At 41.9% G+C, this 25842-nt stretch overlaps 3 protein-coding genes across 3 annotated transcripts; 2 read left to right on the top strand and 1 right to left on the bottom strand.

The window, feature by feature from the left end:
- The first annotated feature begins 18 nt into the window (after positions 1-18).
- Positions 19-9244, top strand: mybl2b (v-myb avian myeloblastosis viral oncogene homolog-like 2b). The gene is made up of 15 exons (XM_063911775.1): positions 19-338; positions 1228-1324; positions 1447-1518; positions 1621-1713; positions 2470-2690; positions 2773-2905; positions 3448-3507; positions 3607-3810; positions 3952-4224; positions 4311-4453; positions 5516-5615; positions 5700-5810; positions 7041-7148; positions 7239-7367; positions 8300-9244. The coding sequence occupies exons 1-15, from the start codon at positions 319-321 to the stop codon at positions 8426-8428; spliced, it is 1893 nt and encodes a 630-aa protein (XP_063767845.1). The 5' UTR covers positions 19-318; the 3' UTR covers positions 8429-9244.
- A 656-nt stretch (positions 9245-9900) lies between these two features.
- On the bottom strand, positions 9901-12109 carry LOC134883636 (general transcription factor II-I repeat domain-containing protein 2-like). The gene is made up of 2 exons (XM_063912099.1): positions 10683-12109; positions 9901-10603 (listed from the first exon to the last, which is right to left on the bottom strand). Exons 1-2 carry the CDS (start codon positions 12061-12063, stop codon positions 10467-10469), a joined length of 1518 nt encoding a protein of 505 aa, XP_063768169.1. The 5' UTR covers positions 12064-12109; the 3' UTR covers positions 9901-10466.
- Positions 12110-12431: 322 nt separating this feature from the next.
- Positions 12432-25842, top strand: rpn2 (ribophorin II). The gene is made up of 17 exons (XM_063911722.1): positions 12432-12513; positions 13804-13997; positions 14117-14212; positions 14674-14849; positions 14933-15008; positions 15185-15319; positions 15741-15917; positions 16000-16118; positions 16968-17073; positions 17296-17387; positions 17470-17584; positions 18590-18784; positions 18868-18954; positions 19042-19137; positions 21609-21684; positions 23543-23672; positions 25281-25842. Exons 1-17 carry the CDS (start codon positions 12501-12503, stop codon positions 25294-25296), a joined length of 1899 nt encoding a protein of 632 aa, XP_063767792.1. The 5' UTR covers positions 12432-12500; the 3' UTR covers positions 25297-25842.

Raw genomic sequence — 25842 nt, 5'->3', positions numbered from 1 at the left:
CCATCTTCCTGCTAGTACCTATGCGCATCTCTAACGCGCATCTACGTCACCGCCTGACATCCACCATAGAGAAGGGCGGGAGATAGAAATCCAGGAGCGCGGATCTCAAAACCCGGGCTCTCCTCTCCTCCAGCTGGTTCCAAGCTGCAACCCTACATCCAACAAACACCTCAACACCGGGCCTCCACACACAGGCACAGGCAGTCCCTTAAAGACAACATAAACGAGGAATAATACGACGATATAAGTGGAAATATTAACGCACATGTCTTGAAGCGGGTGCAGGAAAAATCGTAAACAACAGAAAAACAGAGGGAAATGTCTTGGAGGCCGCGCGGGTAAGATGTGCATCTTTGTTTTCTGGATCAACAGTGGCACTATGATCACTTATTGTATTTCTTAGTGTTATCATTTGACATTACAGCAATAAATGCATACATTTGACTATGAAACATTTGCTTTTTGACTGTTTGTGTGCTTGTGAGTACTTCACTGACTCCTGTTTATGCCGCCTTTTCCGCGGATTCCCGACAAACAGGATGGAGTATTTAATTTAACGCAATCTGGTAAATCTCATACATCTAATAAATCTGTGTTATACTATACTGACATTATACATCAGTGTTTGTATAACAGATCGAAGCCAAGTGCTAGCTAACCCCAGAGGTGTAATGTCACAATGTACTCGAGGACTTTGCTTTACATTTTACTTACTCATTTTTTTATCTTCTGCTACCTTATACCTTTACTAAACTACATTTTGCAGGCAAATGTTGTGATTTTTATTCCATTGAATCTTCATTTAGATTATTAATAGAACTTATAAATAGACAGACATTGTAATATACAATTATAGGTTATGCTGCCCACCAGTGTATGAAGTCATTCCAATAAACCCCACCTATACATAGTGCAAAATTCAACACATCAATGCAACAATAACTATAATATAAATACAATATGTTTTAAATTTGTGGCGCTTAAAATGGCCATTTTGCATAAGGCAAACCTTTAAGTATTTCTTAATGCTACTGCTTTTTTTACTTATCACACTGCAGTTTTGCTTCTTCTATTTAAGAAATAATCAGACTACTTCTTCGATCTCTGGTTTACGATGACACTAAACCTGATAATCAAGTCTCCCCACCATCAGGGCGGGTTAGTGGCTAGTTTCTGCTCCTTCCGTCAGCTTTATCGTCTCAAATAACACTTATTTTGTCTCTTCAGTGATGATAGTGAAGAAGCCATGCATCAAGACACCGATTCCGATGTAGCAGAACGAGGAGACGGTGGGAAAGTGAAGGTGAAATGGACCCAAGAGGAGGTGAGTGTCCAGACTTGTCCGAGCAGTTCACACGTCGTCTCCAGATCTCCGGACCCCGTCAAAGTAAACAGTGGCTCTGTAAGACAAGGAGTCTCAACATGTTTGTTGTCTGTGTTTTACAGGATGATAAGCTCAAGTCGCTGGTTCAGAAAATGGGAACGAATGATTGGAAACACATTGCCAACTACATACGAGTGAGTTTGATTATTTTTCTCTGTGTTGAATGTCTGCTTCAGGGCCTCCGGGGGTTGCTTTATGTCAATGAGTGTTTTTTAAAGCTTGTTTGTCCTGTTTAGAATCACAGTGAACCCCAGTGTCAGCACCGCTGGTTTAAGGTCTTGGATCCAGAATTGGTTAAAGGCCCTTGGACCAAAGAGGAGGATGAGAAGGTAGGTGTCTCATTAAGTATTAAAGTTACAAAATCAGAACTATAGAAAGCCTCTACCAAAAATAATGCTAAAAATTCACAATTTTCTAGTGAATATTAATATGTAAAAAGTATTTTCAGTAGTGAATACACTGCTATGGACACTATTCTGCAGTGTGGATAATGTATGTGTATACATATTTTTATATATATTGTATATTTAATACATCGGGACTGAAAAACAGCATTTCGATCTTTCTGTCTGTACACGCAAATTGAAAGATTGACAATAAAGTCGACTTTGAATGCCAACTGTACTTTAAAGAAAATGTATATGTTCATTTTCGTTCAACATGCCACTCATCGGGTCTTCCTCCCTGAAGTGTCACTCGTATCCATATTTGCCTACATTTTATGGAAACGAAATAGGCTTTTGTACATGGGAAAATACTACTCTGTGGTATGTTAAAAAAAATAGCCTGACAAATCATTTGACCACTGTATGATACCTCCTTTTCATGTTTCACATTTGTATATATGTATATAGGTTTAACACCTGTATCGACTCCTAAGCAAAAGTTATGTTGAATGTCATAAATGATAATGTTAATATTACATGGGTATCAAATACATGTTACAAGACAGAGGATTATTGATATTTTCTGTGGTTTTTGAAACTTTTTTTGGGAGGATCATTGTTGTATCTGGTGAGAAAAAACATATTTATATTTGAAATCTGTATGAGTTGTAATTCAGATGCGTACCACTCCCTCCTCAGGTCATAGAGCTTGTAAATCAGTACGGCAACAAACAGTGGGCCACGGTAGCCAAGCACCTGAAGGGCCGACTGGGGAAGCAGTGCCGAGAGCGCTGGCACAACCACCTCAACCCCAACGTGAAGAAGTCCTCGTGGACGGCGGAGGAGGACCTCATCATCTACAAGGCCCACTGCCTGCTGGGAAACCGCTGGGCCGAGATCGCCAAGCTGCTCCCTGGAAGGTAAATTAACGTCACCTTGGAGGACAAGTCGTGTGTGGAAACGAGACCAAAGTGGCTCATGCTGTGATGTTTGTTTCCCCAGGACGGACAACGCCGTGAAGAACCACTGGAACTCCACCATCAAGCGCAAACTGGAGATGGGTTTCTACGCCGGGGAGGTGTTCGGGCCGAATGAGCTTGAGGAGCTGCTGGCTCGTGTTAATAAAGACGAACAGGTGAGCGTCCTCTCCACGGTGTTGAAGCTGTACCGGATGTCTTTTCGGTTTTGCATTTTAATCTTCTATAGAGGTTTTGCATGAGTCTGTGGAGGTTTGTCGTCATGTTTGAGGATGTTTTCTCCTAAACTAAAGGGGAAAAGGTGGATATTTGTTATTGTCTCTTTCTGTTAAGTGCAGCATCAGTTTTTTCATTTTAGTTTTTAGAACTTAAATGCCGTGAAGCATAATGTTTGGGAAGATAAAAACGGGTCGTGAGTTTTGGAAATGATCACATCAATATAAATAAATAGAATTTAAAACAAACTCTGGAAGTGTTTGGATCATCTGAGTTACTTTTAACCTCCACTTCTGGATCAGTGTAGCCTCATTTTACATCTACAACTGTGCAGAAATACAATGATTAAGCACATTGAGTAGACATGGCAGAAATAAGGAGCTGCACAGCATTCGGACGATGACTCAAAGTTAAAAGGTGCTTTGAAAGATGTATTATTGAATTGCTGGAACAGTGTTTGTAACTCTTGTTTGGTTTGACACAGGGGCTCAGTTGTTCCCAAGACGGTCCAGAAAAGGAGACGGAGCAGAGAACACATTCTTCAGTAAGCAACCAACCACCTTTTACTAATGTAAACACAGGGATGGATGGAATGTGTGTCTTAGACTGCTGTTGTCATGTTTTAATGTCCCTCTTATTGCAGGAAGCACCCGTCGCCGCCTCTGTTAAAGTCGTCCCCGTTGAAGCAGGGCCAGCGATCGCTTCGTTGTCTCCAAAGCAGAGTTTGAGCCCGAAGAGCGAAGCACAAAGCCCAGGGGAGAACAGCACCAGCTGGGTGGTGGACAGCTCCGGCTTCCTCTCACCCACCGGCCCCGTGCTGAAGGAGGTGCTGGACATGGTGGACGGGGTACGTAATAACCAGCTCTGTTATATAACTGAAGAAGAAAAACAACTGTGACATCTTGCCTATCTCTAGATTAAGGAAAACACACGACAAGTTTGGAGTAGAAGTCAAACTAACAGATCTAAATGTCCCCTCTCCTCTCAGGATATCGACGGCTGGTGCAACCTGGAAGCCTTCGACCTCCCGGTGGACAGTCCGAGCCCGGAGCGCCACCAGTTCCGCCTGGAGGGCAGCGCCTTGCAGGAGCTCAGCAAAAACAGCAAAGGGGAGCTCATCCCCATCTCTCCGGGGGGAATCACCCCTCCCTCCATCCTGAATCACAGGAGCCGGAGACGCATCGCCTTGTCTCCGGACGGAAACAACTCCATGACTCCCAAAAGCACTCCGGTCAAAAACCTGGCCTTCTCTCCGTCTCAGGTGGGTTGTTAGATCCTGTAGAGTATAAACCGCTCTGTCGCTGCTGGTGAGACGGTTTTGTTCATTCTGATCCCGTGTCGTTCCAGTTCCTCAACATGTGGACCAAGCAGGACACACACGACCTGGAGAACCCATCGCTCACGTCCACGCCCGTGTGCAGCCAGAGAGCGCTCGTTGGCACGCCGCTGCAGCGAGACAAGACGCCCCTCACCCAGAAGGAAAACTCAGTGTGAGTGATCTCTTACCAGCAATGGGCTGCTGGATCCAGGTTCAGGCTAAATACACGGCTTTCATAAAGAGAACTTCAGGTCTTTTTTTAAAGCTGGACCCTTTGTCCCCCATCAAATTATCCAGTTTTAAACAAGAGAGTTCTACACCTTCAATGTACGACCACTCAAAGTGCTTGGTTTTCCCACTGACAGCCATAATTGGTATTATAAGTGTCTGGTAGCATCATGGGAAGGACATCCCAAGTCTTGACCCCTGAGAGGACTTGTTTCAAGTTGTGTTGGAGTACAGAAATCATGTTTTTCAGTTTAAAGTCGGAATATTCAGCCGATTGCAATTTTCCTTATTCCTCAATTTGGACCAATTTCCAAAGCTTCTTATCCCTATTGGTCACTTAATACACTGGCTCCCAACCGGGGGGAAAGGGGACCCCTAGCAAAATATGTTGAAACTGCTAGAAGTGAGTCTTATATGTTATTAATGCATTTGTAATCATTTATGCTAAGGGTTTTCATCGAAGGAACAGTTGGGTTAAATATGATTACAAAGGGTTAAATACAAGAGTAGGTGACTCATCTCAGAGGAGTGAGGGGGTTCTTATAGATTGGAGACCAGCTCAACGGTTGCACCAGACTAAAATGGTTGGGAACCGCTGACTTAAGACACAGAACCATGGGGATTAAGGTCCAAGTGGAATAGTATCAAAGTTTCCCGCTAGCTCAGATGCTAACATGCTAACAAATCTGATCACTTAGCAAACCCCTTTCCCCGTTACTCTCACCTAAGAGCAACGAAAAACAGGATTTTAAGATGAATGGTGCTGGCAAGAATCACAGACGCCAGCAGCAGCAGCAGATTGATCGGCTTTAGTTTATTGAAAATGAATTGTCGTCATGTACATTCAGCAAAAGCCCAAGCCATTTAAAGGATATAGACAGCTTTCAGTTGAAGTTATTTTAGCCTTTTTTAAATATTAAATGTGGAAGTTATGCCTAATAACATTTGATAGAGTAATTGGATTCAATACTGGATCTAAATGTTGTGTTGACGTCTTCTCCTGTAGATTTGTAACACCCAACCACAAGTTGCACCTGTGTACGACCCCGCGAACTCCCACGCCGTTCAAAAACGCCATGGAGAAGTACGGGCCTCTGCAGCCTCTGGTGAGTATCTCTGACCGACGGGAAAATAAAACATCCAGTTCAACTCCTATGGTTTTATGAAACTTCATCCTTCCGCCGTCTCAGCCTCAGACGCCGAACCTGGAAGACGACATCAACGAGGTGATCCTGAGAGACTCCGGGATCGACCTGGTGTCGGCGCGGTCCACCCCGCCTGAGCAGAGACGCAAAACCATGGTAACAAAGTCAGCTTCAATACTGACTCCTACTTTAACCCTTAAGAGTCTACCGTCAGGCCGGCGTGATCAGATCACGTGAACTGTTCAAGCCGGCGCCGCATAAAAACAACAGTCCGGAGAACATTGCCGACTGCTTCTGTCGAGAGTACTGGCTTGAAACTCTATGCCAGTCGTTGTTTCATGCAAATTGACCCAGTAGGAACTTAGATATGGTTTAAAGTTTATACAATTATATATTTTTCAAGATGATTAAAAATGGAAGCGCATATTTTTATATCTTTGCCGTGCGTTATCATTTTACGGAACGGAAAATTATGCTGGGACCTGTAGACCCTGCTCATGATGCATTCAGGGGGAGGGGTTCATATAGTATGTAAAAATTAACTATCAGGTTATATAGGTGAAGTTGTCCTTAAAAAAAAAGGTGCTAAACATTTCTTAATGGGGTTTAGTAAGAACAATCAAAAAAAGGAGCCTGAAAACGGCCAAATTAGCCCCAAGACTCTAAAGGGCTAACCTGTGAACCCACACATGAATTAAAAACGCTTCTGGATCCGATAGAGCCTGCGCGATGTAATGAAGGGAAAGAAACTTCATTCAAAATCAGAAAGACATCTGTAATAATGCAAGTTATTTAAAAGAACACGCCCTTGTACAACAGTAAATGGAAATGCACCATTTGAACAGGCCAGTTTAGTGGTGAGCCATTAGAATAAACAAGGAATGAACGGAGAGTAAACAGCGCAGAGATTAAACTGAAGGAGAGACGGTCTTGTGTACTTAAGCTCCACCCTGCCTCACACGGACGGTTTCACACCTCAGAAATAAGCATCTGAAAGAAAGTCCTCCCCTGTTGGCCAGCAGAGAGCTGCACCGGAGCGGCTCAGTGTGAAACCCTTTGTTCATTCACCTCCCCCCCAGCACATATTTTCCAGGCTACCATTCAGAAAGCTTTCAACGTAAATGCTCAGGCTTCCACGAGAAACTGTAAACTCAAACAACTCAGTGCTGGTGTAGCCGGTGTTCCCCTCGCCTTTTTGATGGTGACTTCTGTGCGTTACGTTTTGAGCAGTATTAAAAATCAAATCAAAAAGCAATATAACAACAAATAATAGTACTCTTTATAAAAAATACTTGCACTATTATCTGTTGCACTAACATCCTTTGTTTGTGCTTTAAAATGATTGCTGACGGTATTCAAACCGATGTGTGTTTGTTTCCCCCCCAGCACCGGGCTCCTATGAAGAAGGTGAGGAAATCCCTGGCTCTAGATGTAGTGGACTGCCATGTGTCGAAACGCAAGGCCATCAAACTCGAAGCCAAACACAACATCAAGGTAGATAAATAAATAATCTCGGTTAGCAAAAAGTCTCTCTGTGTGTTTGACGCGACTCCATTATTTATTGTCCTCCCTTTACGCCCACAGGACGAACCCATGATCGTGTCTCTCAGCTCCTCGTCGCTCTGCAGCAAGCAGGACAATATCTTGGATCAGGGCTTCCTTATGGGACCCAGTGACAGCGCCATATTCCCCAGCACCACGCTGCCAGCTCTGGTAAGACCCAGCTTTAATCATAAAGGATGATTCAGGATCGAATGACATGCTTTCCTCTTCCCTGTAGGGCTACTTATCAAGGTAAATAGTTTGGGGAGTGATTTACTGAATGTTGGATACAGTCTCTTTCCAGAAATCCTAGCCGGACCTTTTTTTTTAAGAGCAGTTTTGTGTAGGAACTATATTTTTCCTATCTATAAAATCTGAAGCGCCATTGTAGCAGTTAAACCAAAACAAGCAACAAAATAAATAATTAAAAATCAAACTGTTAACGAAGCCTATTGTCCATTATTACTTTCTCTTCCAACAATTGAACAATACAAAAACAGGGTAATAAAATAAACCTTTACCGGCGCACAATCGCTCCTCTACCTCCAAGTAACCGAATCACCCTGAAGCGGCCTTCAAAATAAAAGCATAGACAACTCAAATAAATGTTAACCTATTAATACTATTTAATAATACAAATAAGAAGTCCCCCTTTAATCTCGTTCTGTCAATTTATAATTAAAGGTTTTAAGAACATACTACTTAATGTGGTTGTACCAAAAAAAAGTTCAAATTAAATGGACAAATAATAATAATAATAATAATAAATGGACAAATAATAATAATAATAATAAATGGACAAATAATAATAATAATAAATGGACAAATAATAATAATAATAATAATAATAAATGGACAAAAATGCACGGCATAAAACACCCCGGAAAAACACAACACTTTTGAGTGTTTTAAATATATATTTTTAAAGCAAAAGTCTCCTTTTATTGGAGAGACAGGAAGACGTCAAGGAATATAGATGAATAAATAACTCTAAAGTTAAGAGGGCAAAATGTGAATTTATTTTGGGGTAAACTGAACCTCTTTGGATTCATATTTTAGGAATTGTTAACACAGCTTTTCCTGCTCGTTCCCTCTCTGTACAGATGTCTAAAGAATGGGAGACGGTTGTTTGTGGGAAAACTCAAGACCAGCTCATAATGACGGACAGAGCACGGCGCTACCTCCGCTCGCTAAAACCACACTCCACGAACCGGGCTCTCATCCTGTCCTGAGAGCTGTTCACACCAACACGCACACACACACACTGATGTTGTTGTTGTTGTTGTTGTTTTCTCCCTGTACTGTTTACTGTTGTAATATGTCCTCGGTGGAAATGAAACATGTCATGTGTACTCCATTTCTTTGTTCCTAGCAGTTTTAAACATTGATAAAATATAGCTCTATCTGTAATTTCAGAGAGAAATGTGCTCTTATGTTTAATCTCCCAAACTCCAAAGGCTTTAAAAAACAGAATCAATCACACTTCGTTGTACTGTCACTTAAATAGAACAATGGATGTAAAATTGCCCAAAAAAAATCACGGCTAAATAATGTTGGTATCAGAGCGAAGACAGGGTTTTTACGTAATGCATAATGTGTGTGTAATTTAACAGATTTTAATGTGTCAACAGTACAGAGAGCCTGCGTATCTTCAGTACTGTTTGTATAAAGACTTGAATACGGAGGGAATTCAGAAATGAGTCGAGGGGTTCGTGTTGAAAAATGTTAAGTTAAAGTGGTGTTGTAAAACATCAGTTTGGCATGCGTGTAGATTTATAACAAGCATCTCAATACACATTTGAGCCTGCCTGGAATGTGACTGCAGATCCCTTTCCTCAAGGGGACTTGCTCTCTGTTGGGATGCTACAGAGTGATGAATATACGTAGGAAGGTTTGTGTTGCTGTATTCGTGTAGTTTCAACATAATGGAGGCGTGGATGTTGTACCACCATCGATGGCAGCAGCATTATGTCTTTTGGCACTGTTTGTACATATTTAGAGTTGTGTGTTTTTTATCAAGAAGTTTAATAAAACACAAATAAGTCCAATACTTTCTCCGATCCACTTCCTCAGCTAAATCAGACCTGATACAGGTTGTGATTACTCGCTGGCCTGCTGTTTCACTACTTTAAAACGGAAGAAGTTCAAGAACAAGGTAGGTTTGGTTTTAGAATTTCTTGTAGCCTTTCTTAAATGAACTATCAGGCTCAATGTAACCTGCTATGATTACCGAATCAGAAACAGGTTTACTGCCAAGAAGGTTTACACCCACGTGTGGAAATTGCCTTGGTGCATACATAACCCTAGCTATAGAAGTTAAGCTGTAAGAAAAAGGACCAAAATAATTTAAATAAATGAATAAAACCCTCATTTTGTAAATAATTACTTTATTTTTGGGTCCTTTTCTTACAACGTATCTTCTTTAACTGTGATTATGTATTATTTCTGTATTAAAATATGAAAAGTACAAGTACCTCAGAAATGTACTCTCCACCACTGGTTATTGCTATCATTGTTATAAATCAGGGGTGGGCAATTATTTTTTCCATGGGCCACATGAGAAACAACAAATATTGTGGAGGGCCAAAAGGCTGAACCCCATTCTGCATCATATTAATTGCATTCCTTTATAAAAAGCAGTAAATAGCATTGTTTTGACAGCTGGTAAGAGTATGTGTTCTAGTTAAGCAATGAAAGAGTGAGGTCGCCTTACAAACAATGTCATTTATTCAATCAAATTTCCCAAAACAACGGTGAACAAAATGTGAACGTTTTTCCATTTGTGACTCATTAGTGAACAGTTTCAGTCCCATTCACTACAAAACACATTTTGAGTTTCATGTACTGTTGGAAAGTTGTGTAAAGGTTCTTAGCATTCTAAAAGACATCACAACATTGTCTTTGTGCTCCAAACATTCAGCAAGAAACATCATTTTGAACCGTCACTGAACTGTGACTTTGAGAAAAAGGAAAGAAAGACAGAGTCCCAGTTCACTGCTAGTTGGTATCTTTACATGCCTACATTTGTAGTCTAACCACCTCATTTGGTGTTTTTAAGTTCTTTTTTTCTTGTTCAGGGAGAGAATTCTTGTCTCTGCTGGGCTTTAACGAGGGCATCGAAGTCAGGTTGAATGTCTGAGGTGGAGATGCGAAGCACAGCTGACAGATGATCATCAGAGAGAGAGGATATATACCTGGATTTCATTGAAAATGTTTGTTCACGTATGCAAGTCGAGCCAAAGAGAACCAACATCTTCTGAGCATGTCTCCTCATGTTTGGAAAGTTTTCCTCCTTGAGTGAAGAGTAGAAATCCAGCAGAGATCCTGACTTAAAGTGCCCTGCCAGTAGTGCATCAGACTGCAGGTCAATGAGTTCCAGCTGAACGTCACTGGGTGCATTATCCACACTGCAGGTAAAGGGAGAGGAAACCATGAGCATTTCATCCTCGATTGTTCGGAAGTCTTCAAATTGCCTTGAAAACTCACCATGCAGTGCTCCTAACATGGATGAGTACCTTCGGAGGTGATCAGCTGATGGTGTGACTTCTTTCAGGGTTTGCATGTGAGTGAGAGTGTTGCTCTCCAATTGGCTTGAAAGAAACTGCATCTTTCTCATGAAAGCTTTCACCAGGCTGTGCATTTCATGAACAAAAAGGCCCTTGCCTTGCAGTTTGGTGCTCAGTTCATTCATCAGTGCAGTCACATCAACAGCAAATGCGAAATCTGCCATCCAGTCCTCATCTGAGAGCTCTGGGATGTCTTTGCCTTTCCTCTCACAAAACTCTCGAATCTCTGCTTTCAGGTCCCAAACTCTTTTCAGCACTTTGTTCAAGCTGAGCCCTCTGACAGCTGTGTGGTCGGCGATGTCACTGTGCTCAGTCTCATGCTCCTCCAAAAGTGCAACAAACGGTCTGTGATTCAGAGCTCGTGCCCTGATGAAGGTTACTATTATAGTAACAACATCAATGACATGGTCTATTTTTAGCAATGACTTGCACAACACATGTTGGTTTATAATGCAATGCAAAAATACCAATTTCTGATCAGCGTCGACTTCAGTCACTTTATCTTGCATTCGTTTCAAAAGTCCAACATGTTTACCTGTAAGATTTGGACAACCGTCTGTGGTGACACCTGCCAGTCTGTCCCATTTCAGTCCCAGCGTGTCCATGCACGCATTTACCTCCGTGAACAGATCGCTCCCTGTCGTCGTCCCTTTCATCGACCGCACTGCTGCCAGCTCCTCCGTAATCTTGAAGTCCGGCGTTATCCCACGGACAAATACGAGTAAGTGGGCTGTGTCGCGGACATCACAGCTCTCGTGCAAAGCCAAGGAGATAAAGTCAAAACTTGCCACTTCATGTTGCAGCTGAAGCTCCAGATTCCCCGCGATGTCCTCGATCCTTCTCGCCACGGTTCGCCTGGACAGCAGGACTTGCTCAAATGCTCCTTTTTTTTCAGGGCATATTAGTGCTGCAGAGTCCACCAAGCACTCTTTGACAAACTCCCCCTCCGAGAATGGCTTACTGTTTTTAGCGATTTTGTGGGATATCACAAAGCTGGCCTCGGTTGCTGCATCCCTGGATGTGTGAAGCTTGGTAAACAAGCCTTGCTGCTTTTGCAGCTTAGCTAGCAAAGCTTCCGATGTGCGCGCCCTTTCAGCATCAGTAAAGTTTTTGTATTTCTCCGCGTGTTTCGTCTCGTAATGTCGACTCAAATTGTAGTCCTTAAACACGGCGATCTGCTCCCCGCAAACTAAACACACGGCTTTACCTCCGACTTTAGTAAATAAGTACTTAGCAGTCCAATTGTTGTTGAAAACCCTGCATTCGGCATCTACCTTTCTCTTTTTAGCATGAGCGGACATTTTTGGGGGCTGAAGTCGTTGATGACAATGATCCAATCATGCGCGCGTCTTGATATACGTATTGCGTCATTGTGTACGTGAATAAAAAACAACTTCAAAATAAAAGCAATGCAGCTTTAGTCCATGCATGAGGTAAAATTATAAAATATGTTTATTTTGTAATTTCACCTTACACGGGCCTGGTCAGAGTCAACCAAATGGCCGTATGTGGCCCGGGAGCCGTACAATGCCCAGGTCTGTTTTAAATAAACAGATAGCATAAATGAATGTATTCGACGTGTGTGGTTGGAATGTTTTCTTACTCGACGTGTCATTACTCGGCTTTTATTTTGAAACGTCAAACGCCTGACCGGACGTTATACCTTTAGTGACAGCTCATTCTGAGACACCGGAAGAAGTCGTCGGTTTTGGTGACGCTGCATTAGAGACTGCAAGACATGGACCGGTCTAGTAAGTGGAAATATTGATATATTTTTGAATATAATGGTTAATACGTGTGTTTTTCGAGACTATATACGTTTTATGTGCTATATGTGAATAGCTGGTTTTGAAATGGGTGTATTAATCACGCACGGTGCATGCTTCATACTGACGAGCGCTAGCTAGTTAGCCTAGCTTAACTTGCAAGGAAGGAGCGAGCTTTATCTCAATGAATGAATCAATATCGTCAAAAGGGACACAGATATATACAACTATTGATTATTAAAATGATATAAGCCATTGTTTTTATTATAGTCATTAAAAACCCTTTCGACCAGCTTGCAGGTTAATGTGTTTCCTGGGTTGTAATGTATTGAAGTACATTTACTCAAGTACTTCTATTCCACTACAATTCAGAGGTAAACGGTGTACTTTTACTCCACTACATTTATGTAATACCTTTAGTTGCTGGGCAGATTAGGATAAATGATGGTAAATATAATCAGCCCTTAAATCAGACTTTAGTTCACCTGCAGTAAATCCAGCAGCTACCCTGCAGTATACAAAGCCATTCAAACTAGCTGCACCTTTACCAGCTCTGAGAACACTTTAATGATCAATCATTATAAAACATATCAGAGATATTATTCTGAAATGGACCAATCAGACAATGACTACTTTTACTGTCTCTACTTTAAGTACATTTAGATGAGAGTACTTTCTACTTTCACTGGAGGAACATTTAGAATACTTTTACTGTGACAGAGTATTCCTACACTCTGGTACTTCTACTTTACTCAAGTACAAGACCTGAGTACTTCTACTTTACTCAAGTACAAGATCTGAGTACTTCTACTTTACTCAAGTACAAGATCTGAGTACTTCTACTTTTACTGAGTATTTTTCCCACCTCTGGTAGTGAAGTACATTTACTATAGTACTGTATTTAAGTACAAATATGGGGTACCTGGTCTTTGAGTATTTTCATTTTATGCTACTTTATTCTTATACTCAACTACATTTACTTATCAGATTTATTTACTAGTTACTTTGTAAATTCAGATTGTGACACACAATACTTAGGAAGAACTTTTAAAATGTGATTATTTGGTATGGAGTAAACCCTCCAACATTATATTTAAGTAACTAAAACTAACACTTTTAGTATATTTTCTTAATCGTACATAAATACCTTTATTTGAGTATGATTCTTCAGACTGTACTTTAACTTGAAATGGAGTATTTTTACAGTTAATTATTTCTCAACTGATACATCTGGTTATTCTCACACCCCTGCCTGTTTCCTTCGTGTGTCTGCAGGACTGTTCGGTTTGTTCTCTCTCCTGAGTTTGGCTCTTTCTGGAGCTCAGGCACTCACACCGGCGCACTACCTCTCCCTGTCCGATGTGGCCCGCCTGCAGAACCTCCTGAGCCAACAATTCACTGACTTGGACTCCGCCTACTACTCTGTTGTTGGTCTGACCAAGCTCGGAGCATCTATTGCTGATCATGAGGTAAGAATCGCTCCATTAGGACACACAAATAACAACTAGTCATCATTCTGACGCTGTATTATACATATATGATGTTGATCCTCAATGTGTTTTGGCTTATAACTTGCTTTTGTTTGCAGGGAGTCTGCCAGTTTCTCAAATCCCAGCTGGATCCCACGAGCATTGACTCACTCTTCTTTGCCGCTGAGGCCAGTCAAGCCATTTCAGGATGTGAGGTATGCATACCTCTGAGTTCTCTGCTGTCCTGCATGTCATTTGCATATGTTGTAGTGCTGGAAAATGTAGACCAACAAAGTAACAAGAAGACCTTCTTCTTTAACAGATGGCAACATTTGTTTTGGTATTTGAAATCCTATCTGAAGATCAACTTTGCAAAGTGGACGATGTTAGAATTCTAACCCCTGAGAATATATATATATATATATATGCTATTTTCTTTTGTTTGTGTACAAATATTTGTCTTATATTTTGTCTTTTTATTGCACATTTCTAATTCACCTTCTTTTAAATTCATACACACTTTTGATTTTGTTACTCTATTTTTTTGATTGAACATACCAAACGTTTGTATGCATTTTTTTTTATTCAAATTTTCTTTTTAATCTCCTATTTATTTCGGTCTTAAACATGAAACCCTAGTATACATTTCTTTTTCTTCTGCCTGTGTCTTCCTTAGATCCCCGTGTCCAACGAGACCCGGGACATCCTGCTGGCAGCCGTCAGTGAAGACTCCACCATGACTCAGATCCACAGAGCGGTGAGCGCTCTCAGCTCTCTGGGCCTGCCTCTGACCTCACAGGAAGTAGTCGGTGCCCTCACCGGTCGCATCAACAAGGAGGACAACGTCATGGCGTAAGTAGAGAGCAATGTATGTCATTCATGCAATGCTTATAAGCACATTTTATTTACAACAAATGTTTGCTCTCTCCGGACAGAATCACTTCCGCTTTGCTGACAGCAGCCCGCCTGTCCCAGCAGGCCGAACTCGGAGGAATTCTGGAGGAAATCGAGGTGAGTTTGTTTTGATCAATTCAATTCAAATAGCTTCATTAGCATGACCTTAATGACATACAGCATTGCCAGAGCATTGATCAAATAGAAAATGACACAATGGACCCTAAAGGATACACACATTTAAATTATTTCTTAGAATAAATGACATCTATTCCTTTCTGTTTTCCTCCCAGGATCTGACGGCTCGTTTGGATGATCTCGGAGGCATCTACCTCCAGTTCGAGGAGGGACTTGAGGCGACCGCCATGTTTGTGACCGCTGCATACTCCCTCTCAGATCACGTGGACATGGAGCCCCCACTGAAGGAGGTACGATCCCCTCTGTCTGCTGCTGGCAAAGTACTGTCAGAATAACTCCTCCATTCAGTCTTGAGTCTTTGCAGACCATTTACATGCACTAAAACAAATAAGTTGTGGGTGCAGGAGGAGTCATTTATTTCCTAAAGAGCAATCCAGTTTCTCAGTGGTTAGTGACATTATACAAAGTGACTTAAGTGCAGTGCAATTCTTTTAATAAAAGGGAAAAGTAACATTTTGGTTTCCATTTTCTTTAAGTCAAAAAACAATTCTGTTCATTTTAACAGAATTCCTAAACCCCCAAATCCCCAACCCCTCGAGTTCTGCGAGGATTTGATAGCTTAAAAATGATATATCCTCCATATCCCATATATCCCAGCATTCATTTAGTTATCGTGGGCTTCCCTCTCTGACCCGATGTGTCTCCCCACAGGACCAGGTGATCCAGCTGGTGAACTCCATCTTCAGCAAGAAGTCCTGGGACTCTCTGTCCGAGGCCTTCAGCGTGGCCAGCGCCGCCGCCGCGCTCTCCGCCAACCGCTTCCACGTGCCCGTCATCGTCAGCGCTCAGGGCCCGGCCACCGTGTCCCACAGCCAGCCCACCCTGCAGGTACGCATGTCGAAACTAAACCCAGCTGCAGCGGGTTTCTTAATTGGCTCATCGTGACGCTGTTCCTCCGTCTGATTCACAGCTGCTCGTCACCGATGTCATGTCTCAACCTCTGACCTCCGCCAACGTGCTGGTGGAGTCGGCGTTCGCTGTGGCCTCCAAGAGCATCGTCCTCAGCCAAGCTCCCTTCACACTTAACGAGTATGTATCACCAGAGAGGCGAGGGTTAGCTTTAGGATATATTATGCCTCTCTACTTGAAAATGATCCCAAAAGTGGAATACTCACCCAACTTTTTTTACAACCTTATTGCTGAAACCTTAAAGAGTTTGAAGGATAATAGAAATGATAACAATAGAGTGGTGCAGGGATGACGTGCTTTTCTAGGCCGACCCGGATGTAAGCTGCGCATGGGTTCCCTCAACAAAAAAGCAATGAGGTTTCTCCATAAGAATTTGGAATATCGTAAAAAGTAAGACCTGTGGAAAACGAACCTCTTTCTCTTAAATTTGTTTCGACCTCAGACCTTATTTCAAGCTATTTTCCAAAATCCTACAGAGAAACTCCACTGACTCTGAGACGAGGGAACCGGAAGTGGTCAAATGCTAACTCACTTCCGGGTTTTAGGACTCGTTCCTGCACCACTCTATTGCTCCATTTCAATGAATGCATATTTTAAGGCTGCACAAATAATCAGAATTTGGCCTAAATGTGTGTTAAAGTATCACTTTGAATGAAAAGTGTTGTGAAACTATGGGCTACATATTCTACAGACTTTAAACACATTTCTGCTTAAAACAAATCAACCCTTTATCATTTTAATATAATTATCAAGGACAGTGAGAGTTATGATTCAAAACTAATCAATCCCAACGATATCATAAGTCGTATAACAATTGCTTTATATTTTTACCACATTTTGCAGCCCTGGCTTAACCACTTTTAATTCCTTTAGAACATTTTGATTATTAGGAATATTTTGTCGGCATTTCTTCACAAGTTGTTTTTGGTAGAAGGTGTACTGTGTTAATCAATATTTTCCTATTTTCAGCGGCGTCTTTGAACTGAACTTCATGACCAGCCAGCCAGCCAGCGGATATTACCAGTTTACTGTGGCAGTGACCGGGGACAGCCGGCTTGTGGCCAATCATGTTGAGGTGAGGTCACAGTCAGAATTAAGGAAATAACACTTAAGTGGAAATGGATTAGCCAGTTAATATGTGTGTAGTCTTACCTTTTTAAGAGTCTTTTGGAGGAAGTGATGTTGAGTTTGAGTCAAAGGTTGCCTGTCTTAGTTAACGGTCAATGTGACTGTAGTGTTTCTTTGTCTGAGTATTGGTATTTAACTGATGTGCCTTTGTGTCTCTGTCCACCTGCAGCTGAAAGTGAAGGTGTCCACTGAGGTGTCCGTCATCAACATGGACCTCTCTGTGGTGGATAAGGACCAGAGCATTGGCACAAAGACCGTCAGGTTAGGAAACAACATGAATCAGTGAAGCCTTTCTGTCTCTGAGCTTTAGCAACAACAGAAAATGCTCCTCTCTTTAACTCAGGGTGGACTATCCTTCCAAAGCCAAGAGCTCCTTCACTGCCGACAGCCACCAGAACTTCGCCATGTCCTTCCAGCTGGTGGACGTGAACTCTGGAGTGGAGCTGACCCCCCACCAGGTACGTCATCAGGATGGGACATAAGCTTATGCTGCCTAAAGTACCGTCCCCTGATCCATATTTCCTCCTTTTGAATTGACCTTTTTTTTGTGTCACATTGCCTTACATAGCATTTTTCATACATGATCAAAAGTTCCTCTCAGGTCTGATGTTCAAGACCAATTCAGAAGCATGCAGCATAGCAACAAAATATAACATTTCAGCAGGTTAAGACGCGTTCAAGTAAAAGGTATGGTAATATAATAATAAACGATACAGTTATTTAAAGACCAACTTAAAAGTAATGTTGCTAATAAAACTGTTCAATAAACAATACAAATTAAGACCAATAAACCATTTAAAAGTAGGTTAATAATAAAGACTAAAAGACCATTTAAAAAGGAGTGCATCGCTAATAAAAAGCTCATCTAAAGAGATGTCTTTAGCTGTCTTTTAAAAATGAATGGATGGTGTCCATTGTTCGGCCACAGATTCATTTGGCAAACCCAAAGCCCCTCAGACAGTCCTGTGTGCCAGGATTGCCCCCCCACTTAAAAAAAACTCTACTTAAATGTTGACAACCCGTACTATGGATACATGGTTTGCACCAAAAATCTGCTTTGGACTTGCGATTGCACAAAGACGTTTATATATCTCTTTCAATCTTATTCCTATTTCTGCTGTAACACCTGACTGTTCCTACAGGGATCAATAAAAGCGTGGCTTTATTTAGCTTAGCTTAGCTTAGGTTAGCTTAGCTTAGTTTAGCCACTGAAGCTTGAAAGTCTTAGTCAGACTCGATGACGGACAAGAATGCGATCACACATGATATAAGCAGAACAGTAAATGACTTGCGGCATGTCAAATATTAAACAAACATAGTAAACAAAAATTCCAGTGGCACGAATAACGGTATACTCCAGGTGTCGCTTCTGTTTAGAAAAGAGGCTTTTCCCATTTTTTTGCAAATCATTTCCATGTATAAAGTGTTTTCAATTCGGACTATCCCCATCATCTCTTCCACAGACTTTCGTCCGGCTGCACAACCAGAAAACGGGTCAGGAGGTTGTGTTCGTGGCCGAGCCCGACAGCAAGAACCTGTACAAGTTCGAGCTGGACACGGCAGAGAGGAAGTCCGAGTTCGACTCCATGTCCGGCACCTACTCCCTGCACCTCATCGTCGGGGACGCCACGTTGGAGAATCCCATCCTGTGGAACGTGGTGAGCGTCCGATCAGACTCAGTAACGAGGACTTTCCACTGAAGTTAAAAGTGATTTCTAAAGTGGTTCTGCTTCCTCTCAAGGCTGACGTTGTTCTGAAGTTTCTGGATGAGGAAGCTCCAGTGGCCATTCAGCCCAAAACTCTCTACGTGCCCAAACCAGAGATCCAGGTCAGACTGCAGTTCTCCTTTTATGATGGAAAACCAAGCCGCATGCAGTCCAGCTGTATTGAAATCTCCTCTTGTCTCCTCCTGCAGCATTTATTCAGAGAACCGGAGAAGAAGCCTCCCACGGTGGTGTCCAACACCTTCACCGCTCTCATCCTGTCTCCCCTCCTGCTGCTGCTGCTCCTGGTAATAATCCACTCTCAGATGTTTTCAATTCATTTTACCGTATGTTCCAGACTATGCGTCGCACCTGTGTATTAGTCGCTCTTATCATCTTATATACACACACATATAAGTCGCTTCGGTGTCGCATTTCTGTTTTATGTTTGTATGTTTATTTAACAAGAAGTTTTTCTCTCACTCCAAACTTCCTTTCTGCTGGTCGATTACCGTTTCCAGCTGCATACTTTCAGTGGCGTTTTTATAAACACAGACGATCAACGTAAACTCTGCTTTCGCTCACCAACGCTCCAGTCGTTGGTCAACTTCTTTCATTTTCCGATTGTGTTATTTACCGCTGGTGATGGAGTCTCAGCTCTCTCGTCTCCTCTTCATGACTACACTTTTCACGGCACACACACTTCAGCCAATCACCTCTGTCTCATGAGATGAGGTGTTGGTGGGGCTGCGAGCGCTTTGCCCCGCTTTTTTTGCCGCGCACATTGAATAGAAAAAGACTCTGAGCATGCGCAGTGTAGTTTTCACAGTGAGAGAGGGGCAGCCCGGAGCTCGCCCCGCACCGCTCAGCCCCGGCTCGATAGACAAAATAGAATATATAAGTTGCTACGGGGTATAAGTCGCAGGACCAGCCAGACAGCTGAACGAACTCGTAGTCCGGAAAGTACGGTACTCACAAACTGCAAGTTAGATCATAAGACATAACGGAGGCATGTGGAATGGGACCACTAAAAGCTATATCAAGCTTAGGAATAAGTACTGAACAGAACATATATTACTAACACAGCTAGAATTTGGAGAGTTAATATACTACCACCTAACATTAACCAAATACCCTCAAACTAATCCAGCTCTCACTACTAAATGGTCCCAAAATATGACTTTTCTCAGTTTAAACATTAGTTTAATACGTAGGATATCACAAACACAGATATATGACAAAGGGAAAGTAATGGTACAAATTAAATCAATTTCAGAGTAATGTGAGACTTATTTAGAAGTCCCCAGCCACCGAATGTCTTCAAGCTTTGACGTATTTGCTTAACAACTCCTGCCTTAAGCTGTTTTTAAAAATCATTATCATCTTTCATTATAAAAATAGACATTTAACATTGTATCAGGAATACATCAATATGTAGGACACCAAACAAACACACGTTCAAATCAGTTTTATACCAGGGATAAACATAACAAGAATAAATATAGTAAACTAATACAGACAAAAACACATCATTTCAGGCACATCATTTAGCCAAAAAACAAATAACAAATCAACAAAGCAACATGAAAGTATCTAAACAAAAAATGGTCCTTTTTCCACACAGAAATTGTGGCTCTTGTTGTCCATTTTCAAATCAAAGAATTGTCCAAACCACACTAAAGTTGGTTCAAGTTGAGGTTGTTTTACCCTTTATAAGATGCTTTATGCTGGTCTTTAAGGTCCCCAATAATGCAAAATGCACTTTTTGCTGTCTTTTATACATAAATATGTGTCCCCACTGTGAAAGGAGAATCAGAAAACGGGGGTACAAAGGGCCGATCCAGATTTGCTGCCGATATGACGTCATATTGGAAATGTGGGCTGGCTTTACATTGAACTCCTGGCAACGTCCCGCCCACGTGACACGTCTCAACCTATCGTCCCCCATATACAGTCGCCGAGCTGAATCCCCTCCGCAGCAGCTCTGTGTGTCTGTGCAGGATGTTTGCAGGAGGGACTTAGAGTAGTTGTATTATATAATACATATCATGTCTCTGTTCTAGTGGTGAACTCTGAGAAGTGTTTCAGAAATAATGCTTGTAGTTTGGAACATGATATGGGGTTTCATCACGGCAGCGTTTAGCTGAGTTTCTCAGTTAGAAACTTCTCTCTTCAGACAGAGAGATCATGACGCTGCAAAGGGCTGGGCCAGCTTCAGCTCATTTGCATGAAAGGGAAAGTCACAGAATCAGCACTTTCTAAAATGGGGCTGAAACAGAGGGATAGCTGACATGCTAAAATGCATGATCTGTTAGGTGTTTTGAGCAAAACACGTCAGAGACATGTTTTTTTTATATATTTCAGACCTATAACATAGGCCATAAAAGAGCACAATAGGAGACCTTTAAATCAGTTGAAATCTCTACTATAAAGCTTCATTTAGACGCCGTATGTCCTATTTAAAGCCTCCCTTTACACTAACCTACTTCCATTATTATTCAGAAGTATGAGTCACCATCGCGCGCTCGTTTCTTTCCACAGAAAAAGCTCTTCACTCCGAAGCCGTCATGAAACGGTGAAAGCGGCCGCCAGAACATAATGCCGGTTTTTAATTTGAAATCACAAAAGCTGCGTTGTATTTCTGCGGCGCTGAGTAACCGTTATTGTTGCATTGTGTTCTCGGCGGTAAACAAACATTCAGCCTCTTTTGTTAGATGAAAATATCATTGTGTGTTTTTTTGTATCCCCCACCTCCTCCCCTCTCTCTGTCTCTCTGTAGTGGTTTAAACTGGGAGCCAATGTCTCCAACTTCAGCTTCGCCCCCAGCACCGTCCTGTTCCACGTGGGACACGCAGGTGAGTGTGCAGCGTCCATCACGCGTCTGCTCTGCAGCCTCTTCAGCCGCCGTTGTTCGGGGATGAGGGGGGACTGCCGTAATCACCGGTGGTGACATTGCACATTATCATAATGAATTTCAGACATGCATTATTCATAAAATTCCACACGACCATCGCTCGACCCGGAACAAGAGTAAGTCCAAACCAAATTCAGTGGAAATTGTAACCACATTTCCAGAGAAAAAACAGAGGATGTTGAGGTGATGAGAGAAGAAGGTATTAAAGGTGCAATGGTCCAACCTTAGACAGTGTAAATATAGATGCATTGGTATAATTATGGTATTTCTGTTTCATATGTTAAAATCTGGGGTTTGTCTGAACCAGGTAACAGGGGCGCTGCACCCTCAAACCAAAATACAGATTTTCCCCGGAAAACAATACCGCTGTCGACAGAAACGATTTAATGAGTCCAGAAATATGGAGGTGAGGTCAGATGTCTGGTCAGACGGCAGAGACAGCTTACGGAGAATAAATAGGGGATGGATGTCCGGTGGGTCTGCCGGTGGATGAGTGGCAGGCAGCAGGCTGACACTGAAACTTGAGATTTCTGATCCGTTCTTTTACTCTCGTTTTTTCTGGAGAGGAAGTAAGAAACTGGATCTATTTGTTGCTTGAGGTGCACTATATGACTCCGCAGCTTTAAGACGTGAAGACACTATTATTTCCCCCCTTTTGTCTGCTCGATGGCACGGGACAGATCTCAAACTGAGAGCAACAATAGCCGCCCTAAATTAAACAACTCTTTCTCCTTATTCCAGTGTTAGTCACATGATGGAAAAGCAGTCCTTCGACAGAATCTGTGAGCTGCTGATCCTGAGTATTTACAGACCAGACGATTCAAACATTATTTCTATGTTATTCCGAATCATAAGTCATAGTTTGAATGAATGTGGGTTTGTTTGTATTAATGGATGGACCTTATTTCGGGAGAGACATTATTTTCTGATCCCCCTTGAATCGATGTTTGTCAATCTTTAAAAAAATCATTTCCAGTTTGAGAAAGTCACAGTTTGTCGTAAAACTGTTGACATAGTAGACTATGAAAATACGCAACTAGAAATACTACAAATCCAAGAGTCGCGTAAGTGATGTCGTCATTCTTTCCCTCCACTAAATATAAGAGACATGAAGATAACTTTAACAAGACGCCTCGTTCTTCCGCTTCTGGTGCTGGTGACGTGTACTGTGCGAGACCAGAGATGTGGTTCATGGAGCGGTTTCACCCCAAAATAAGTGTTACTTCAGTTTTACGACAAACTTTTTTTTTTCTTGTTTTCCAAAATGATCTGTTAAATTGACAAACATCGAATGTGTAATTCATGGCACAATTTTTGCCCACCATACATATTTTTTCCGAAACAAGGTCCCATGGGTCGGAAGTAGAAGGTCGGGACTTAGGCTCTCTATAGCAGTGGTTCAGCTGGTGAAAGTGAAAGTGGTTCGCGACCCATTTGAGTGAGAGAAAAAAAATCAGGGGTCTTTGGGTCGTGATTTATTGACGCAGGAAAAAGTGGGTCCTGAGGCTTGACCAGTTGAGAACCACTGCTGTATAGCATCACTTGGAGGGAGGGAGACCTCTCCAGATACTCATCCAATTATTAGAGCACGCGCAAAACAAGTCAAGACAAATATCAGGGTTTTATTTCAAATGTTTGTGATGGTAGTGGAGTGTCTGGAATAAAAAAAATAAGTCTAATTTTAAACGTTTTTTTACATGGTGATTTAAATCTGGACTTTTGTTTTGGCTTATATCTTGCATTATTCCCCAGCAGCCATTGTGTGTGGTTGTTAATGCTCCCCCTCTGTTTGGTTGCAGCCATCCTGGGCCTGATGTACGTGTACTGGACTCACCTCAACATGTTCCAGACTCTGAAGTACCTGGCCATTATCGGCACCGTTACCTTCCTCGCCGGGAACCGCATGCTGGCACAGAAAGCAGTGAAGAGGTACGTCTCCTGATAGGGGCCCGGTACAAATGGTCCCCCAAGAGAGTCCTTATTACCCAGAGAGAAAGAGCCTACTTTCTGAGGGGCCTCTCTGGCTTCTTCTTAACCTCAAAACTCTGCTGAAAGTGCCGACAGCTTCTCAGCCGCTCCCGAGAGGTTGATATCAGGAGCAAGATCTGCAAGAGTGAGGCTCTGAAGTGGGCAATTTCCCCTCCATCAACATATAGAGCCCTCAGGAGCCACAGGGAGCAATCTCCCCGACTCAAGACGTCCCTCTGTAATTGTTCTCCTTTACTTCCTGCCCTTTTTAAATCAGTCTCACTATTAATGACGTGTTTCTCCTTCTGTCCTGCTAGCCTCTGTCTCCTCTGCAGCTGTGACTCTTTTTAACCCCCTCTTTCCACACCTCCCTTTTTTCAGGATTGCCGCCGAGCAAAGTAGTAGGTTGGCAAAGTATAGGAGCCTCCGATAAAGCCCCCCTCCCACCCCCCTCAATTTGTAACAAACAAGCCGCCGTGCTTCAAAGCCGAAGTAAGGGCATCCTCCAGAAAAACTGCATCTCCATCCTGGCTGCAGCGTGCATGGCTGTGCTGCTCCATCATTTTAACTCCGAGTGTTCACGTGTACTTGCCGCCCCCCCAAACCCTCCCCCTCCTCTGGTTTGCCTCTCACTCATCCCACCGTGATCATGGCCGTTTGGTGATCCCTCCATTGTGGACTAACACTCATGGTTCTGGTTGTGCCGTTTACATCGAGTGACATGTTGTGTGTGTTTAGATCTTAGGACGTCTCTCTGTGTTCCTGCATTACACACTGTTTGATGTGCATCTGATTGCATGGTAGAGCCTCTACATGACGTGTACGTACTGGAATATTTCACCCCCAAAAGAGCCGTTTATGTGTCCGTAACCAGAGTGTACAGTACTAATACCGCACTGCAAAAATCCTAGTACTGCATTGCAAAAGTATGCAAGTATGATCGGGAAAAAGTACAGATTGCAGAATAAAATACACAAATGTATTAAATATTTAAAATAAAAAGCAGAAAAGGTTTTTACACAAAAAGATCAAATTAAACAGTAAATTAAATTGCTGTAAGTTTACTTTTCGGTCAACCCACTCATTGTTTGTGGCGTACTTTAAATAGAATAATAATTATATTTATAGATCACTTTTAAAAGGTACTTAAAAGACCAAGACAGATAAGTTTTGAAATCAAAATAAACTTTAAACATTTAGAATTATTTAAATATAAATTAAAAGACTTTATCCCAAACTGGGAAACAATTCCATTGCAGCAGCGAAATACGATATGATATAACAAATAATTAGAAATAAAAATAAGATAAATATTTTCTTTTATTTTGAAATTGAACAGCTGTCACAAAGCTCAATTTCTCTGGTAAACAAAAAAAGAAGGTATTTCTGGTAATCAAACAGTCCCCCTTTTTAATTGATGGAGATATTTTAGATTTCTTTATGCACCTTTTTTTTGGAGTCATTACAAAATGAACCGTTTGTGGGTGAAATATTCCTTTAAATAACGCCTCAAAGGATGTGTTTCATGTATTGTTTTAATAATGAGTCTTTTCCTCTCTTTTTCCACAGGCTCGAAAACAAATAAAGAGCATGAAAATTAAAAGAAGACACCAACATTTTTTTCCAAGGAGTAAATTTCACCGACGCATCAAATCAGACTTTAAAACACGACGTTCAAGAACCCCAAACCGTTTGTTCTCCGCGTTGCCAAAACGGAAGACCGAGGACAAACGCTCAGCGACAGATCCTTACTACAAAGCTACTGATCATTGCACTTCCTGTGAGATTTGTTTTTCTGATGTTTTCTGAGTCAGCTGGGTTTTTTTTATCTGTGGTTTATTTGTCTTTTCTTTTTTTTGTACATTCCTCTGTTTTCACTCGCCGCCCGTCTCACCTCGTCACAGCTGTGTGTTTTTCCTCTGAAAAAAATAAAAATAATCAAACATCGGCAGAAGCCCTGATAAGTTGAGCGTGACTCACTCTGAATGTGTTTGCCTGTTTGCCGCATCAGACGTCTCCTCTATTTGATACGGAGTTTGACGGCAGATAAAAATGTTGATTGAAATGTCGGCGATCTGAGGAAAAAGTGATGTTTTTGTAATGAAGAGGAAATAAAAGAATTTGAGGTGAA

The sequence above is a fragment of the Eleginops maclovinus genome, chromosome 20, assembly GCF_036324505.1.
Source record: "Eleginops maclovinus isolate JMC-PN-2008 ecotype Puerto Natales chromosome 20, JC_Emac_rtc_rv5, whole genome shotgun sequence".
NCBI lineage: Eukaryota > Metazoa > Chordata > Actinopteri > Perciformes > Eleginopidae > Eleginops > Eleginops maclovinus.
The sequence above is the reverse complement of the archived record's forward strand: the minus strand, read 5'-3'. Positions and strand labels throughout refer to the sequence as shown.

Excerpts from the sequence above, each read along its gene's own strand:
- mybl2b (XM_063911775.1), top strand. The coding sequence starts at position 319 with ATGTCTTGGAGGCCGCGCGG. Across the intron at positions 339-1,227 it reads ATGTCTTGGAGGCCGCGCGG|TGATGATAGTGAAGAAGCCA; the intron begins GTAAGATGTGCA and ends TTGTCTCTTCAG. Across the intron at positions 1,325-1,446 it reads TGAAATGGACCCAAGAGGAG|GATGATAAGCTCAAGTCGCT; the intron begins GTGAGTGTCCAG and ends TGTGTTTTACAG.
- LOC134883636 (XM_063912099.1), bottom strand. The coding sequence starts at position 12,063 with ATGTCCGCTCATGCTAAAAAGAGAAAGGTAGATGCCGAATGCAGGGTT. Across the intron at positions 10,604-10,682 it reads CATGTTAGGAGCACTGCATG|TGTGGATAATGCACCCAGTG; the intron begins GTGAGTTTTCAA and ends CTTTACCTGCAG.
- rpn2 (XM_063911722.1), top strand. Across the intron at positions 13,998-14,116 it reads CATCTATTGCTGATCATGAG|GGAGTCTGCCAGTTTCTCAA; the intron begins GTAAGAATCGCT and ends TTTTGTTTGCAG. Across the intron at positions 18,785-18,867 it reads ATCCCATCCTGTGGAACGTG|GCTGACGTTGTTCTGAAGTT; the intron begins GTGAGCGTCCGA and ends CTTCCTCTCAAG.